Genomic DNA, 15,223 nt, shown 5'->3' with positions numbered 1-15,223 from the left:
CAATAAATGAAAGGCTGTCTCCTTTACTCACGATGACTGCAGCAACAAGTACCAGACAAATGCACAGAAGTCACCAAGAAGTACTTTGAGGTATTAGTATACTGTATGTGTCAGCACTCCCCATGCGCAGTCTTAAAAGGCAGCTATCCCATTGGTTATTTTGGAACTTCACGTCAGTCTTAAAATCCCTCAGACTCTTGCATGATTGGCCGGACGCTCCAGTTCAGCCAGCCGCTAATAGTTCACACTGTCTTCAAGGCTGTGAAAATTACGCTGCTCAGTATGTTTCCCGCTGTTGTATAAAATAAGTGACTGGTGCCTAGATAATCCATTCACATGTGCAAGGAGGCAGGGTAGACAGATAAGCCCAGCTGTTAAGTCTGTCCAGGAGTTAACTATTACTGAAAGCTGGTGTCCAATGGCAGTGTCCATTCATCACTGCAAACACTCTAGCTGTGTTCACTTGCACTTGCCTTCTTTGAGAGCAAATGTGGATGTAGGTTAAATATAAGTTATTTTGCATTCTGTGGTATTTCTGTTTTGTTTCCGTGTGATAGATAGCTGATTGATAATGCCCCTGGCTTAAATAGCCTTGCCTGTGCTCTTGTGATGTCCCTTGGCAAACAAGGCACCATGACTTGAATGTGGGAGCATATTCTGTCAGTGAGTCAAACCACTGGCTTGCACAGCTCTGTCTCTTTTGTAACTGTAACTGAATGGCACAGACCCAATCTAAGTGTCTTTCATCTGGCCAATTCAAACAGACGTTTGACCCCAGACATTTGCCTAATGTGTTTTTGTTATGTGGACTCCTGGCTTCACAAATGTCACAGTGGCTGGACTGGTGGGGGTTTGTGGAGTAAGTCGGGGAGGGAGACGGGGAGTCAGCCTGAGGGGGTGGAGTTGCGAGGCAGCAGTTATGTCCATAACCTCTGCATTTTGCACTCTAACCAATTGGGAGTTGGTGGTGTGGTGAACATAAGTTTCAGTGATGACCCCCACCCCCACCCCTCTCTCCCCGCTCCTTGCGGGCCAGACCGACTGCAAGCCTGCTGATCAGCGGCGTGGCCCCCAGTGCTCTGCTGACCTGGGCAGCTGTGGAGGAGACGGGGAGTGCCACATTTCTGGCCGCCCGAGTTGCACAAGTCAGAAGCCAGTCCCAGACAGTTGGGGCAGCCCTGACAAATGCTGCCATTAGTGCGGTGCTGAAAATTTATTACCAAACATATTGGTATTTTAGGGTGCAGCTGATTTAGATTTAGTAGTTTTGCTGGTGAGGCTCTATTATTAAAACAAAATGTCAGATTACTGCTGGAACTAGTGCTACAGTATTTCTAAAGCCGCCCGGCCCACTTACTACAATTATATCGCTTACTTTTGTAACAGTCATTGATATCTGTTCAACTTGTGAACTTGGATTTCCCAGCAGTTGCATTTACACTCAAAGGAAGCATCAAGTTTGCAGCTATGAAATCAGGATGCACGGGAGTGTTTTCCTCAGTTACTGTTTTGTGAATCTTGTATTATTTGTTTAAAATTTTCAAAATGTGGGACAAACTCCAGAAGAACGGGAAAATGTATTTGTCGTATTTAGAGAACTTATACTCATGTTTGCGCTGTCAAAACTTTCTGTTAAATTGAAAGACAAAAATGCCACACCGTAGACGTTTTGTTTCTTTTTTTCTGACGGCTTTTTAGTGCATTTAGGCAGAAGGCCTATGAAAGTAGTTATTCACTGTGTGTTTGATGCAGAGTGGCAGGGAAATGATCATATAAAACATTATGTTGTTTTGGTAAAAACTGGTGGAAGCTGATGGCCATCCATTCAACTAGATTTATACTCTACGGAGTCGGAAATGTTCCCACTTTAGTAATGAAGTAAATTTCAATGAGTACATTAAATATACAAAAGTGTTATTTTATTTAAAATACATAGTCGAGATTACATAGGTTATTTTTATATCACAAAGGCAATTGAAATTTGTACAAAGTCCTTATGGTCAAAAAGTGCTGTTATATCACTTTATGTATGACATTATTATGCTGTTTAATACGGTGGTGCTTGAAATAATGTATATAGCCCAATTTTGGCCTGTTTAGTGAATGACATAAGTTGAAATAAATTTGACATAAAGCCATGAGAGATCGATTTTCATCACACATTTTATTTCACATAAGCACAGCAGCTCATAGGCTGATCAGTCACGGAACTGTAGTGGTAATCTTTAAAATGTCCAAGTTTGTTTCGTCAGGTTGAAAAATGTCAAATATTAGTAGAGAATGTTCCTCCACTGAGATGTAAGAAGACTTTGTCTGATGTCGAAGCATCGGCCAAAACTGTCCTTGATCATTCTTAGAATTATGTTTTACCCTACAAAAACTCCTATCGAGCTTTGATTTACAAGTCAAGTTAAATCACATGTTGATACAAGTCGGATTTAAAAAAAAGAAGAAAGAATTTCCACATGTATCACACAAACCACATGGAAGTGATTTATAAAGCTGAATTTAGTCTTATTAATTTCTTTATCTTTCAACAACCCGTGTGCGTATTCTGTGCTTAATGCCGGCAGTGATATTTCCAGTCATAGCGAGGTCTCATTCTGAGTAATAGGTCTCTGAAGTGTGCTTGTTTGGCTTTTTTGGGGCCATTGGAGACCAATAAAGAATCTGTCTGAGGATTTTCAGAGTCCTCATAGACTCTCCCCAGGTGTGCTTCACTGGTCGTAAAGCACACTTGTCTCCGACGGTATATTCATGGACAAATGTGTCCGCGGAGAGTTTTTAACTTCAGACCAGTTAGCATGCACTGTGACAACTACAACATATAGTAATTGCTTATGTAAATTTCTGTGCACATCTGGAAGGGACGGCTTAAAGTGTACCTGCTGTGTTTTACTGTTAAGAAAAATGGGTATTTGTCTGAATTTAAAACATGTTGTCCTTCTTTTGTCTGGATCCACGATGGCTGCAACAATAAGGTCACTCTGTTAATTTGAGTTTTTGACGTCCACCGAGGTTAACCATTTCCTTTGTTCCTTGCTCTCTGCGGAGGAGAGCTCCGATGTATTTTCATGTTGAGGTACGCTGTGTTTACTTTTATCGCTGCTCCGCAGCGAGGCAGGCCGACCTGATGTTTGTTTATAAGGGATTCAGGCTTCCCTCGCAACTTTCATTCACCACTTGAAAGCACTTGACTCGCTACTAATTTACCTTGAGGGACTTCAAAATGATCTGTCTGCACTGTCAAAATCTTTCTTGTGGGCACAACTTATCATCATCAAAGATTCTCTGTTGAGTTTAATGAAAGCCTGCTAGATGGGTAAATGGTATACTGTGTATACTTGAACGCTGCATGCAGAAAGACATGGTGACATCAAGGTTACATGTTGTTGTTCCTCAGGATGGAGGATGGCATCAGTTGTTTTCGCTATGGTTGCTGCAGTTGTCATTGTTGCTTTCAAGTTAGTATTACAGAGTTCGCATGAAAACACAGGCAGCGAGGGTAAAGAGAGGATGAATGGAATAGTATGGAAAATGATCTTGAATTTCCCTTCGTCGTCAGTGCAGCTTTGCTTTACCAACGTTGTTTTCAACAGGAAACCGCGCACAATGAATAACTCAGGAATATCCAGTACCTCGCACTTACCCAGCTCTTTGACAAATTGCCGTCCAGCAAACTTAATGTCCCACTTGGGGTCGGGGGCAAGGTTAGGGGTGGGACGTGTGTATAGTTAAGGTTTTTGGTATTTTCTCCGTAGTCAGTAGGTGAGCGCTTCACCCGGTAATGCCTGTAAAAATATATAAAACTGTTATTTTATCCAAAGTTATCCCGAGTTCACATTTCCCTTCTTGGGGGAAGGTTCTGAACGCAATGCTCTGCTCAGACGTATGTCAAAAAAGGAACTTGATCCCCCCCCCCCCCCCCAACCAATGTGTGAAATTGTATAAACACTGTAGTAGCTCTACCCAAACAAGTTTGCAGCATATGCATACGAAAATACTGCAACTGTGTCACCGGGGTGTTAGCGTTTAGTTTCATCCGTACCATTTGATCCCTCGTCACGCCGTTCCTGCTCCCTTCACGCTGTTCATCTATTCTTTGCGAAGATAAGTAAACTCACTTTACCGAGATGTTCTCCGTTGTGGAACAACAGAGGAAAAAACTCACCGCGAGTACTCCGAGTCCATTTAGGTTTACATTAACCCCCAATTCCTTATCTCAAAAACAGAATCAGCCATTTGGAAGTGAGTGAGTGTGTGTGTGTGTGTGTGTGTGTGTGTGTGTGTGTGTGTGTGTGTGTGTGTGTGTGTGTGTGTGTGTGTGTGTGTGTGTGTGTGTGTGTGTGTGTGTGTGTGTGTGTGTGTGAAACTCGGTGGATAACCTATTGGCAGCAGAGGACAGTGCAGATCTCTCCTCACTCTAAATTGCAGGCAGGCATCCCTGCAACCCCACATGAAGACCATCGAGTCCCATCAAGATAATCCTTAATAAAGAACGGCTTCACATTTAATCTTAGCTTACTTCTCAAATTTCTTACTTGATATAGTATTTGGCAAGAGGCGTTTTCGCACTGATGTCAGTCGAACACTATCAGTGCATCTTTTGTTAAGCTTCCATTTGGCAGGCAGACGGGGCTTTAAGCTTTTATAGCCGCACCAAAGATTATTTTATTGTTCTAATTTACCGAGTTTATTGAATGTGTTAGTGCTTTTTAAATTCTTATTCGTAGAACTTTATGATTCTCTTTCATGATGTGTAAATGCTTCATTCCCTCCAACTCAAAATATTGACAATTTATAATTCGGTTAAACCCTTTTACATGAGATTGTTTTGCATTTAACGGCCTTTAATTTAATACTGCCGAACATGAAAATAGTAAAGTAATCACCAGTCATCCCCAGTAAAACTGCCAGGTTGATTGCAACCTTGATTCAAAACACACCGTACAGCACTGCATGACGGAGTATACGAGGAAAATCAGAGTTTAGTCGGAGACATAAACAACTGTGTATAATTACACTTTGCAATTTGAAAACAACTCACTTGCAAAATTACATCTCGGTCTAATTTTATACAGCTGCTTATTGAAACAGAGAGCCACTGAATAAATGCAGTAACTTAATTGGCACGTGCAACCCGCTGCTATTAAAAAATAGTTACTTGAGAGTCCCCGAGCATCTATTAGTCAATTGAGTTATCAAGAATCTGTTCAATGTGCAATATATTTCACGCTCAGAATTTGTAACGCGATCCGGTGGATTTACCTGTGGGCAGTCGGTTTGGAAAAGGAGGCAGCGCTTGCATTTCAAGCACGTCCTCATTATTACTGCAGTGTGTTTAAATCAGGAGTAGTGCAGCTCGGATCTATTTCTGTCAGCTCCTCGTTGACTGCTGTTACACAGAGGCTGCTTGGTGGCAACCTGCTTTCAGTATGGGCTGTGAACCCCGCAGCTGATCCGGTACAAACGGACTAATTCGAGATTATTCAAATAAATAATCCTAATTATGAAGATTTTAAGAGTGCTCTTTCAATGACGCATTTTTTCTTCTCTCTTCCCAACTGACTAGTAGGTGACAGAGATCTGTAAGTAGCACGATACGTTGCTCAACCACCAGCACAGCACACTGTTCTTCTAGCTGTGGGTGTTCTGTCTCTCTCACCACCTCTTTACCGTAGCAAATGTATGATTTCCTCTTCCTTGGTAATCATTTGTCAGAATTACTGTTGGTATTTCACCCACAGTTTTATGATGTGGAAATTAAACAAATTTGAAACGGCTCATTGATGTCTCAACCAGGATTGATATTCTTGAAAAGAACATCGGGACATATTGAGGTAAAATCTGTACAAGCCTCATCACCAGCTTGAGTAAATCACCAGTTCGAGCTCATCAGTAGCAGCATGGCCTTGTGTTGCAGCGTTGCCCAGTTGAAATAATAACCTGGAGCAGACAGAAGGCAGTCATTACCTCGCACACAGACGCTGTGTGTATGTGTTGACGGAGGACTTCCACTAGAGCGCTGTGGAGACGGACAGAGCCGAGCCAAGCCTCTCGGGCCGCTGTTAAACCTTTAGCTCCCCATCACCTAAGCTAATGACCTAACCCCTTGTTTACGCTCTGAAGTCCGTCCACGACGGAGAGAAATCCAGAAATGACCCGAGACTCGCAAGAGCACCCACCTAAAAGAAAACAACAAAATAAACCGGCGGTTTGTGGTGCAAAAAGAGGAGCGTAACAAAACCAAGAGAGAAGTGAGGGGGTGGGGGGTGGGTGGGGGGGGATAAGCGTGAGCCCTCGGGGTGTGTGTGCGCGGAGCCTGGTGTTCCAGTGGAGAGATCTACCATTTCATTGTCTTAGTCTCCGCTGATACAATCTGGAGAGGACTCTATTGCTTAAAGCTGCGAGTGAATGACATATGGGGAGCTGGTGTGAGGCACAACTCCCCGGTGCCTCCTCCAGACCCAAAGTCTTCCTGTGAGAGCACCGAGCAACTTTTCTGCTTTTTCAAAACGGCAGCAGCCTCCCTCTCCCTCTCCCTCCCTCATTCACTGCCTTTCTCCCTCCCTCCCCGCGCCCCCCTCCCCCTCCCAACCGACCCCCCCCTCGCTCCCTCCTTCCTCCCTCTCTCCCTCCTCCCTCGCTCTCTCACTCTCTCTCTCTCTCTTTTTTTCCCCTCTTCCTCAGACACTCACTAGTCACTGCCTGAAGCAGTAATCGGACAACTCTCTTTCTCAATAGGACTGAGTCTCCTGAGATACGGCGCGGGGCTCCATGGGTTCCAACACCTAAAATGAAAAAGAAAAAAGTAGTCTTGTAGTTTACATCTATTGTGCTACAGATCCTACAACACCTGAGAGCCGTTTTAGAAAGTTTTGCTGTCCGTTCTGCTGGACTGAACGATCTTTCTCTAGAAGATTTAAAAAGAAAAACAAAAAAAAAAGAAATATAAGAAGGGATAAACACACAGGGATTCAACCATAATTGTAGTGAGTATGACTTTCGTTTCTACATGATGTTTGACATACTAACTGCCTTCTCTTGATTTGTTGGATTTTTGAGTGTTTCTGTGTGTGTGTGTGTGTGTGTGTGTGTGTGTGTGTGTGTGTGTGTGTGTGTGTGTGTGTGTGTGTGTGTGTGTGTGTGTGTGTGTGTGGATTTATCTCTTATATTTCATGAACTTGTATCAGCATTTAATTTAGCACGTAATTCTCAATTAGAGCATTTATGTCAACAGGATTAGGAGTAACAAATACATTTCTGGCCTAATCTTGTCATTAATTGTTGAGGTTTAAAACAGCACATTTACTGCATCTCTGTTATTTAAAAAAAAAAAAGAATACTTTGGAACTGTTCAAAAATTCACAATAAATTGTAAATAAACTCAAGAAGGAGGCTATAATCTTTACGTGGCAGCTGCAAATCATTGATGATGATGAAGTAATTTTTATTTATAAATTAAGGTCAAGTAAAAGCAGCTCATATCCCAATAAAGAAGTCAGTATAAAAATGTTATATGATACGATTAAAAAAACAATCATATACGTGATGGGTGTTAAAACATCCTAAACTTTTGTTCTGTATTTATAGTAAATGCAGTGTAAATAGGTTTATTCATTTCCAGTCAACTCTGTTTACAAAAAATATTCATTTGTAAATATAAATATCGTGCAGTAAAATATTATCATATACTCATTGATAACAATTCGCAGTTTAAAAATAATTTCTCTGAAAATGTTAATGACTTGTAATTTAAAAAAAAAAAAAAAAAAAAAAATTGTACCTGCAAAAGAACCCACATCTTTACTGCCATCACAAATAATCATAACCATTGTAAATATATCAAAATTTGTCTTTGAAAAATGGGATTGTTTTTTGCCCAGTTTACATTTTTGATCAGGGAAAGAAAACATGCCGGACTCTGCAGTAGTTCCTTTTCTACTGGCAGAACAAACAAAACCAACACAGTTAAAGCAGCTGACATCTAATGCCATCTGCTGAGGCCAGGAATGCCGCAAGGAGACCTGAGAGGCTCTGCAGCGTCTGACCAAGACGACAGGCCTCGACTCCCGGCCGTGCTGCGTCTCCGCTCGCCAGTATTTCACGTGTAGTGAAGATGACTCACCCGCTGTAATCATAGCCTCTCTAATTGAAGGATGTTCTGGTTTAATGTTCAGCGTCTGATCACAGGCTTACATCACAAGTCAGGGAATTATTGTGTGTGTGTGTGTGTGTGTGTGTGTGTGTGTGTGTGTGTGTGTGTGTGTGTGTGTGTGTGTGTGTGTGTGAAGGACATTTCATCTTTGTGAAATTGTCCTTTTTTTTTTTTTCCCCCTCTTTCCCTCTTCATCCTGTAATTCCTGTCATTTTCAAACGCCTGCCCTGTTTGGTGTTTAGAAAGGTGTGTGTTGATGAAAGAGAGGGAATAGACAGGTTATGATGCCAGACTGCCTGCAAAGTGGCCTCAGCTCTATGTGGACAAACATGACTCTGTGTGTGTGTGTGTGTGTGTGTGTGTGTGTGTGTGTGTGTGTGTGTGTGTGTGTGTGTGTGTGTGTGTGTGTGTGTGTGTGTGTGTGTGTGTGTGTTCGCCTGCTGCAGCCATTCACACACACACAATAACCTTATTTATTCAATTAACAGATCATGAGCAGGCTGATTTGGGGCTGTTTACACTGTGTATTTGCTTTACACAGGGAGAGATCAGGGTCTCTCTGCCTGGCTGCAGCGCTGCATGCGTGTGCAGCAGTGTGTACAAGCAGGAGTGGTCGGCGGTGACGGTGGCATTGTTTGCCCAAGGACTGATGTCTTCCGCATGGATGTGTCTAGCCGGGCCGAGCCCTTTCGGAGGCTTTGGAGATTGAAAACGGTGAAAGACACAGAGGGCTAATTGATCCAGCTTCACTCGGCTATTAGTGAGGAAGATGGAGAGGTGGAGAGAGAGAGCACTGGCGAAGGAAGAAGGTAATAGGGGACCTCCTATTAAGTAGCTCGTAGTGGGCGATTAGTGGGCAGGAGTTGTTTACTAAATACTGTGGGGTGTTGTTTTGTTAACACGCCACTGTTTGGATCTGAAATATGTGGCTGAAAGAGCAGGAAATGAGCTTTGTGAGCTTTTTCGGAGCTTTCTGATGATTGCCATTACAGGTCCTCAATCACTAATACCCATTTGTGTGTTTGTTTGTAAATGGCAAAAATGTTTACGTTGTGCACGATAATAAGGAAGCTGCTCACATGTAGGTCTAAACAGATAAATGCGTTTTAAAGAGATAATTGCTTTACAAATGCACCTCGAGAGGAATCTATCTCGGTACAGATCACATAAAATCGAATGATTTACATTTTTTTAAACAGCAAAAAAACCAAAAACGATTTAAAACTATTTTGTAACCCTTTGCGGTGTTAATATGAAGAATACAATTTTTGATTTTTGTCTACTTTGTCTCCTGCACAGATGATAATTTCATCAATGTAACAGATCAAATGTCAGATTCAAGCGAATTAAAATAACAAGTGGCAAGCATTAAAGTGATATAATCATTAAGATTTGTCCCTGAACTTCCTTTCATCTTTTTTCTTGTAAAGCTTCTCTCGCTCTGCAGTGGTCACGGTGGTAGACAGGTTGTGATAAAATGTCCACCTTAAATCTTGTTTGATGGCCCCTCAAAGGCAAAGTGGCCTTCTGGAAATAATTTTGAAGGTTGAAGAGCACAGTATTAACAGATTTAATGTAGCTATTGAGTGAATGGCTGGAGCACGATGTCAGATTGAACCAAATGAGAGAGACAAATTGCACATCAACAAACAGCCCATCTGTTAATAATTGTGCTTTCAATTACAGACAAGTACAAAATTTTAAATTGTGTGTGAAGCACCATGTGCTTCAATAAGTTGTCGCCACGAGTCCAATTTTTTGCAGTGTGCTAAATGTGTTGAATATCCCACCGTGGGTTTTGTATACAAATAAATACAAAAGCAATAAAACAAAAAGTAATGTTTTATGTATTTATCTTAAAAAAAATAATTTTGTTCAGATGTGTGTTTTTATAAGTGCTCTAGTGTTAAAGTCCAAAAATAATTAAAACTAACAGATCAACTTTTTACTTGTGAAATAAAAAAAATAAAAAATCATAAAAGTAAATTGCACCACCATGTAATTTCAAATGTCAACCAATTTTATATATGTATATATATATTTATATATATATATATATATATATATATATATATATATATATATAAAATGCTGCAGTTGTACAGGGTGCTTAACTTTTGAGAAGACACCAGAAAAAGACACCAGTCTACTTAATGTTGCGTTTGTTGGCAGCCGTCATTTTTCTGGCCACGTATAGAGACACAAGTGAAGTGTAGCATTTTGTAAACTGTGCCTAATTCCACTCACATCTGTGTCCAATTGTTGTCTGCATCTACATTCTTTGCGAGTGGATTTATTTTTCCTGGGCCACCATGTGGATTCAGCTGACCAGCTTAAGTGGGGATTAGTTGTTTTAAAGTTTGATTAAAGCATTGTTTCTCAGAAGTTGTAACACACAACACATGGTTTATGTAGATTATACACTGTAAAATGAATATGCATTAAAGATTACAAATGGAGCAGAGAATGGAAATAAGTAAAACGAAAACAAAAAGATATCTTCTGCTTGATTTCTGTTTGCAAAATACTTTCCAGCTGATCACAACATTTAGAATTTTGAAACTACAGCGTCCATGTGAAATACAGGCGACCCAACACTCCTGTAGGAACACAGGTATGCGTAGCGGAGGAGAAGAAGCGGGTTTTTTGTGGCAGGTCAGACACCCTGCATGCTGAGAGATCTATGCTAAAAGCTGGGCTGGGCCTATATTTACCTTTTGGAAATGCAGGTCTTGAAATAAGTGAAGTGAAACAAATAGGCCCGCAAACAGCCATGAACGGAGCGTGTTCTGGCACTTCTTCTACTTTTTTTGTTTTTGTTCTCTCTCTTGATGACACTTGCAGCACTTCATCTAGCCTGGCTTTGTTCTTGTTAGCTTCAAAGACCTGGCAGTTCAGGTTGAAGTAAGAAAGCACATCAAAGATGCTGGATGCAACCCCCCCCCCCCCATTTTTTTTTTTTTTTTTTTTTTTTTTAAACGATAAATATTTAACGGTGAAGAAGAAAGGCTTGTTTTGGCTTTTAAATCCCGTCCCCTCCCTCCTGTCTCCTCGTATGTTCCTTGCTCACCCTCTCTGTCTTCACCTGGCTGCTTTCACCTGCTGGCAGAGGCTGAGACACCAGCATGGTAATGGCTTTATTGGCCTGCACTGCTGAGCAGAGAAGCCAGCCAGCCACCACACACACACACACACACACACACACACACACACACACACACACACACACACACACACACACACACACACACACACACACACACACACACACACACACACACACACACACACCACATCAACATCAACGTACCACAACACACTCTCCCCACAACTCCCCCCCCCTCCAACTCTGTGATTGCCTTTAATGCAATGTGGCAAAACTTGTGTCTCTTTTGTCCCCTCTGCATATTTCAGTGTGAGGAAATACCAGGAGGAGGAACTGCTGTTGTTCATGGCTTTTAAAGTGAGACATATAATGGTTATTTTTTTTTGCCAAGATGGCTGTACCATAAGCAGTGGGAGAGAAGGCAAATTGTAAAGCTAGAATGGTATTCATGAAGGCTTTGCCTTGGTGTGAAGAGTCTGTTGAGAAAAAAAGAAGAAAAAAAAAAAACTTAAGACATGGAGCTCAGGTTACCCTGGCTCATGTAAACAGTCAGCCATTAAAAAATTATGCCAGGATTTTTTGAAAAGAAAAAAAAGAAAAGGACTTTATATGTCTTTTTTCCTGACCAAATGAATACCTTTGACCTTTTTTGGACCCTCTATTCCCATGGTGGGCTAGAGTCAGGTCTAATATAGTGTTATAGCCACGTAAGTATATGGCTTTGCTTGATGTTTGCAGAGAGACAAGCGGAGCGGGAGTGGACAGCAAAATGTAACTGTCAGCTAAAGGAGAGTAATAGAGGCATTCGTAGCGTCATAGGAAACATATGTGGCTCCATATGCTCTCCATGTTCTTGTTTCCAGTCTCCTTCATTGTCTGAGATGCACCACTGATCTGGGGGCCTCTAAAGTGCCCTGTGTGTGTGTGAGATGTGTGTGTCTGTGTGTCTGCATTTGCACCACTGATCTGGGGGCCTCTGAAGTGCCCTGTGCACGAGTGTGTGTGTGTGTGTGTGTGTGTGTGTGTGTGTGTGTGTGTGTGTGTGTGTGTGTGTGTGTGTGTGTGTGTGTGTGTGTGTGTGTGTGTGTGTGTGGACACATGTAGACATACAGCCATGAGTTATGTGTCTTTGTGTGCTAAAGAAAAAGACATAAGCATGAGCTTTTGTGTTGCCACGGAGAAGGAAAGGATTTATATCATGTGTATGTGTGTGTGTGTGTGTGAGAGTGTATATATTGCTCTCCATTGTGAGTAGACCGTGAAGTTGGGGAGTTGCGTATTTTCGTACCGAGCAGTGGCCCCAGGCTGGGGCAGGCCTGCGGGAAGCAGCCCTGATGGTCATTAGGACCTGTCAGTATGCCTGGAGGAGGAGTGCTGATAAATTTCAGATAGTGTCAATTGCAGATGAAAGATCTGCTGAGGATGCTAGGGGTGTCACGCTCGACTTGCCTCCGCTCAACAAGTCCCATCTTCCGTCCAGGAGCAGGCTACCTCAAGCAGGAAAGTAGGCAGGCGCTCCCACCCCCTGCTGCCTCTCAGCCCCCTCCACCCCCAACCCCGCACCCCTGTGCCTACCTTCACTCTCTCAACCCCCCCCCCCACACACACACACCCCAACACCCCCCACCCCCACCCCCACCCCTTCCTGCTTACCTTGGCTAAGCCGCTTTGCATGTTGATTGGGGGAGGGCTAATCCAGTTTGCAGCTGTCGTAGACCAATGATGAATCACCTTTCCGTCATTTGGCCGTGCTCCCCTTGCTCAGGGAGGAGGGAGGACCTGGAGGAGGAAACAACAGCGGAGCACGGCTGCGGCTCACAGAGGAGACAATGTGAGCCTCTGTTCCCCAGCTAGCCCTCTCTTCCCTTTCTGCTCCAGAATAACAATAATGTTTTCTCAGACAAGCCTTTTTGTGTCATGGATGGCTCCGGACTGTGACATCGAGCTGCAATAACAAGGAGTGACTTTGTTTCTGCTGGGGCAGGTGGAGGCAGAATATAGACAGGGAGTGTGGTTTGAGAGGACTCAAAGCACATCTAGGTCCAGGTAAGAGCACAGTTGTGCCAGTGCCAGCAACATCAGAGACGTCAAGCTCTCTGTGTGGCATCAGAGATCGCCTTAGAGACTCTGCTGAACAACTGTCAACATTTCTGACCTTATTGTTCTGTCTGATTGGAGATAGCGAAGGTCTTTTAGGCATTCAGTTAATGGCAACAAAAAAAGTTTTGGGCGAAAAAGGAGGAAACAGTTTTAAGTAGTGTGTGCAAGAAATACGGTTAGTTTATTCTGGATCACCCTCAAGTGTTGTATGCTCGCAGGGTGCGATATTTTTAGGGGAGGGGTAAATTAATATACCTTTGGGAAAAAGACAATGCAGCTTCCATTACTGGAGCACGTGTGAAGAAGATTGACTTGGCCTTCTGTAGTCCTCTTTTTTTTTTTTTTTTCCCTTGTCGCTCATTTTTCACTACTTGTCTCTTGCTCTTTTTGTTGTGTAATATAATGTATAAGAATATATTTGTTTTTCATCAATAACTTCGATTTGAACCACAAGAAAGGACTACATTTGCCAGGCTATAATACCAAGTATCATAATATCATAACAACATAATATCATCTTAAATTCAGTGAATGCATATCATAATTTAATCTTTTTAGCTCATAATTCAGTTTTTTTCGTGGCATCTGATATCACTCAGACTACTCAGAGTTACTTGAGCATTTATCTTTGTGGCCTTGTGTATAGGCCAATGTTTATCGATAGCAGAGATACCCAGAACCCTGAAATATAATTGAAAATGGCAGTTTAATGCACACAACATTTTATCCTAATTTCATTATCTCACTATTGCAATGAGAACGGTGGCAGAGACAAATGGGTGTGTAGAGTTTGTGGCCGTACTTTTCAAATCACTCGTGCCTTCTTTCTCCTCCATTGTCTACACTCGATTAAATCCTCCGAGCACACAAATGAGAAGATAGAATAATGTTTTTAGTGGCGTGGTCTTTTGTATAAACACCGAAACAATTAAGGAGCTTGCCAGAGCAAACACATGCCTCATGAGCTTCTCATCTGCCCATCACTGAGGCATAGCTTCTTATAATCAGCCAGAGTGCTGCACTTTTAACAGGCACATTAACTATTGCCTCAAACCGGCAAACATCTGTTAACAGTCTTCATTACCGCACAAAACAATATACACTTAAGGCCATTTTTGTTTCAAGACCCGTCAGACTAAATTGACAGTAAACATTTTGTGTTCACATCATGTAAAACTATGAGTAGCTGTGAGATTGTTGTGATAAGAGAAATCTGAAACTATCTCGTCAAAATGTTTACTATTCATTGTGCAGCTTGCAGTTCCACACTGTGAATGTGGGTCAATGTTTGTGTTTGTGTGTGTCACATATTTCTTTCGTTTTCATGTGTGAAATTTCTTCCGTGTCGTTTGGCATTGCATAAAAAATAAATACGTTCAGTAGGAAATAACACATGCAAGGTAGCATGAGAAAACCTGCCTCGTATATACATATTTTAAATTCCTTTTGAAAGAATACTTTGTAATATATGTATATATTTCTTTTTAGTTCCATGTGTCTTTGTCATTTTAGTACTATCCGTACTGTATTGTCCATTGTGTATCATAGCGCCGTGCCTTCCCTGAAACCAGAGTGATGTGTGTAATTTGATTTGTGCATGTGTGCGTGTGCGTGTGTGCGTGTGTGTGTGTGTTTCGTCAGGTCTATGGAAATGCAGGATCTAGCCAGTCCTCACAGCCGAGTAAGTGGAAGCAGTGAATCTCCTAATGGTCCCAACCTCGACAACTCGCACATCAGTAACAATTCCATGACACCCAATGGCACTGAAGGTATGTGTGCAGTGCTCTTTGGTTTCTTTGTCTTGTTTGCTATTCCAAAAGTATTTCAGCGAAGCAGTAAATCAAAAAAAGCTAGTGCAA

General features: G+C 42.0%; 1 protein-coding gene across 5 annotated transcripts in view; it reads left to right on the top strand.

The window, feature by feature from the left end:
- The window catches only part of eya1 (EYA transcriptional coactivator and phosphatase 1), a 64,984-nt gene that overhangs the window by 16,319 nt on the left and 33,442 nt on the right, over nucleotides 1-15,223 (top strand). For 2 of the 5 annotated variants that reach the window (XM_069703691.1, XM_069703692.1), the window contains exon 3: nucleotides 15,006-15,133. In XM_069703691.1, coding sequence (XP_069559792.1) covers nucleotides 15,010-15,133 — 124 coding nt within the window. In that variant the 5' untranslated portion in view covers nucleotides 15,006-15,009. Of the gene's footprint in view, nucleotides 1-6,705; nucleotides 6,993-8,699; nucleotides 8,968-15,005; nucleotides 15,134-15,223 lie in introns of those variants that run through there. The other 3 variants (XM_069703693.1, XM_069703690.1, XM_069703695.1) reach the window with 3 other exon arrangements.

Source organism: Brachyistius frenatus, unplaced genomic scaffold (genome assembly GCF_029030835.1).
Source record: "Brachyistius frenatus isolate BFR_SWC_R1_liver_20210118 unplaced genomic scaffold, ASM2903083v1 Contig_47, whole genome shotgun sequence".
NCBI lineage: Eukaryota > Metazoa > Chordata > Actinopteri > Embiotocidae > Brachyistius > Brachyistius frenatus.
This window is presented reverse-complemented; position numbering and strand designations above follow the sequence as displayed.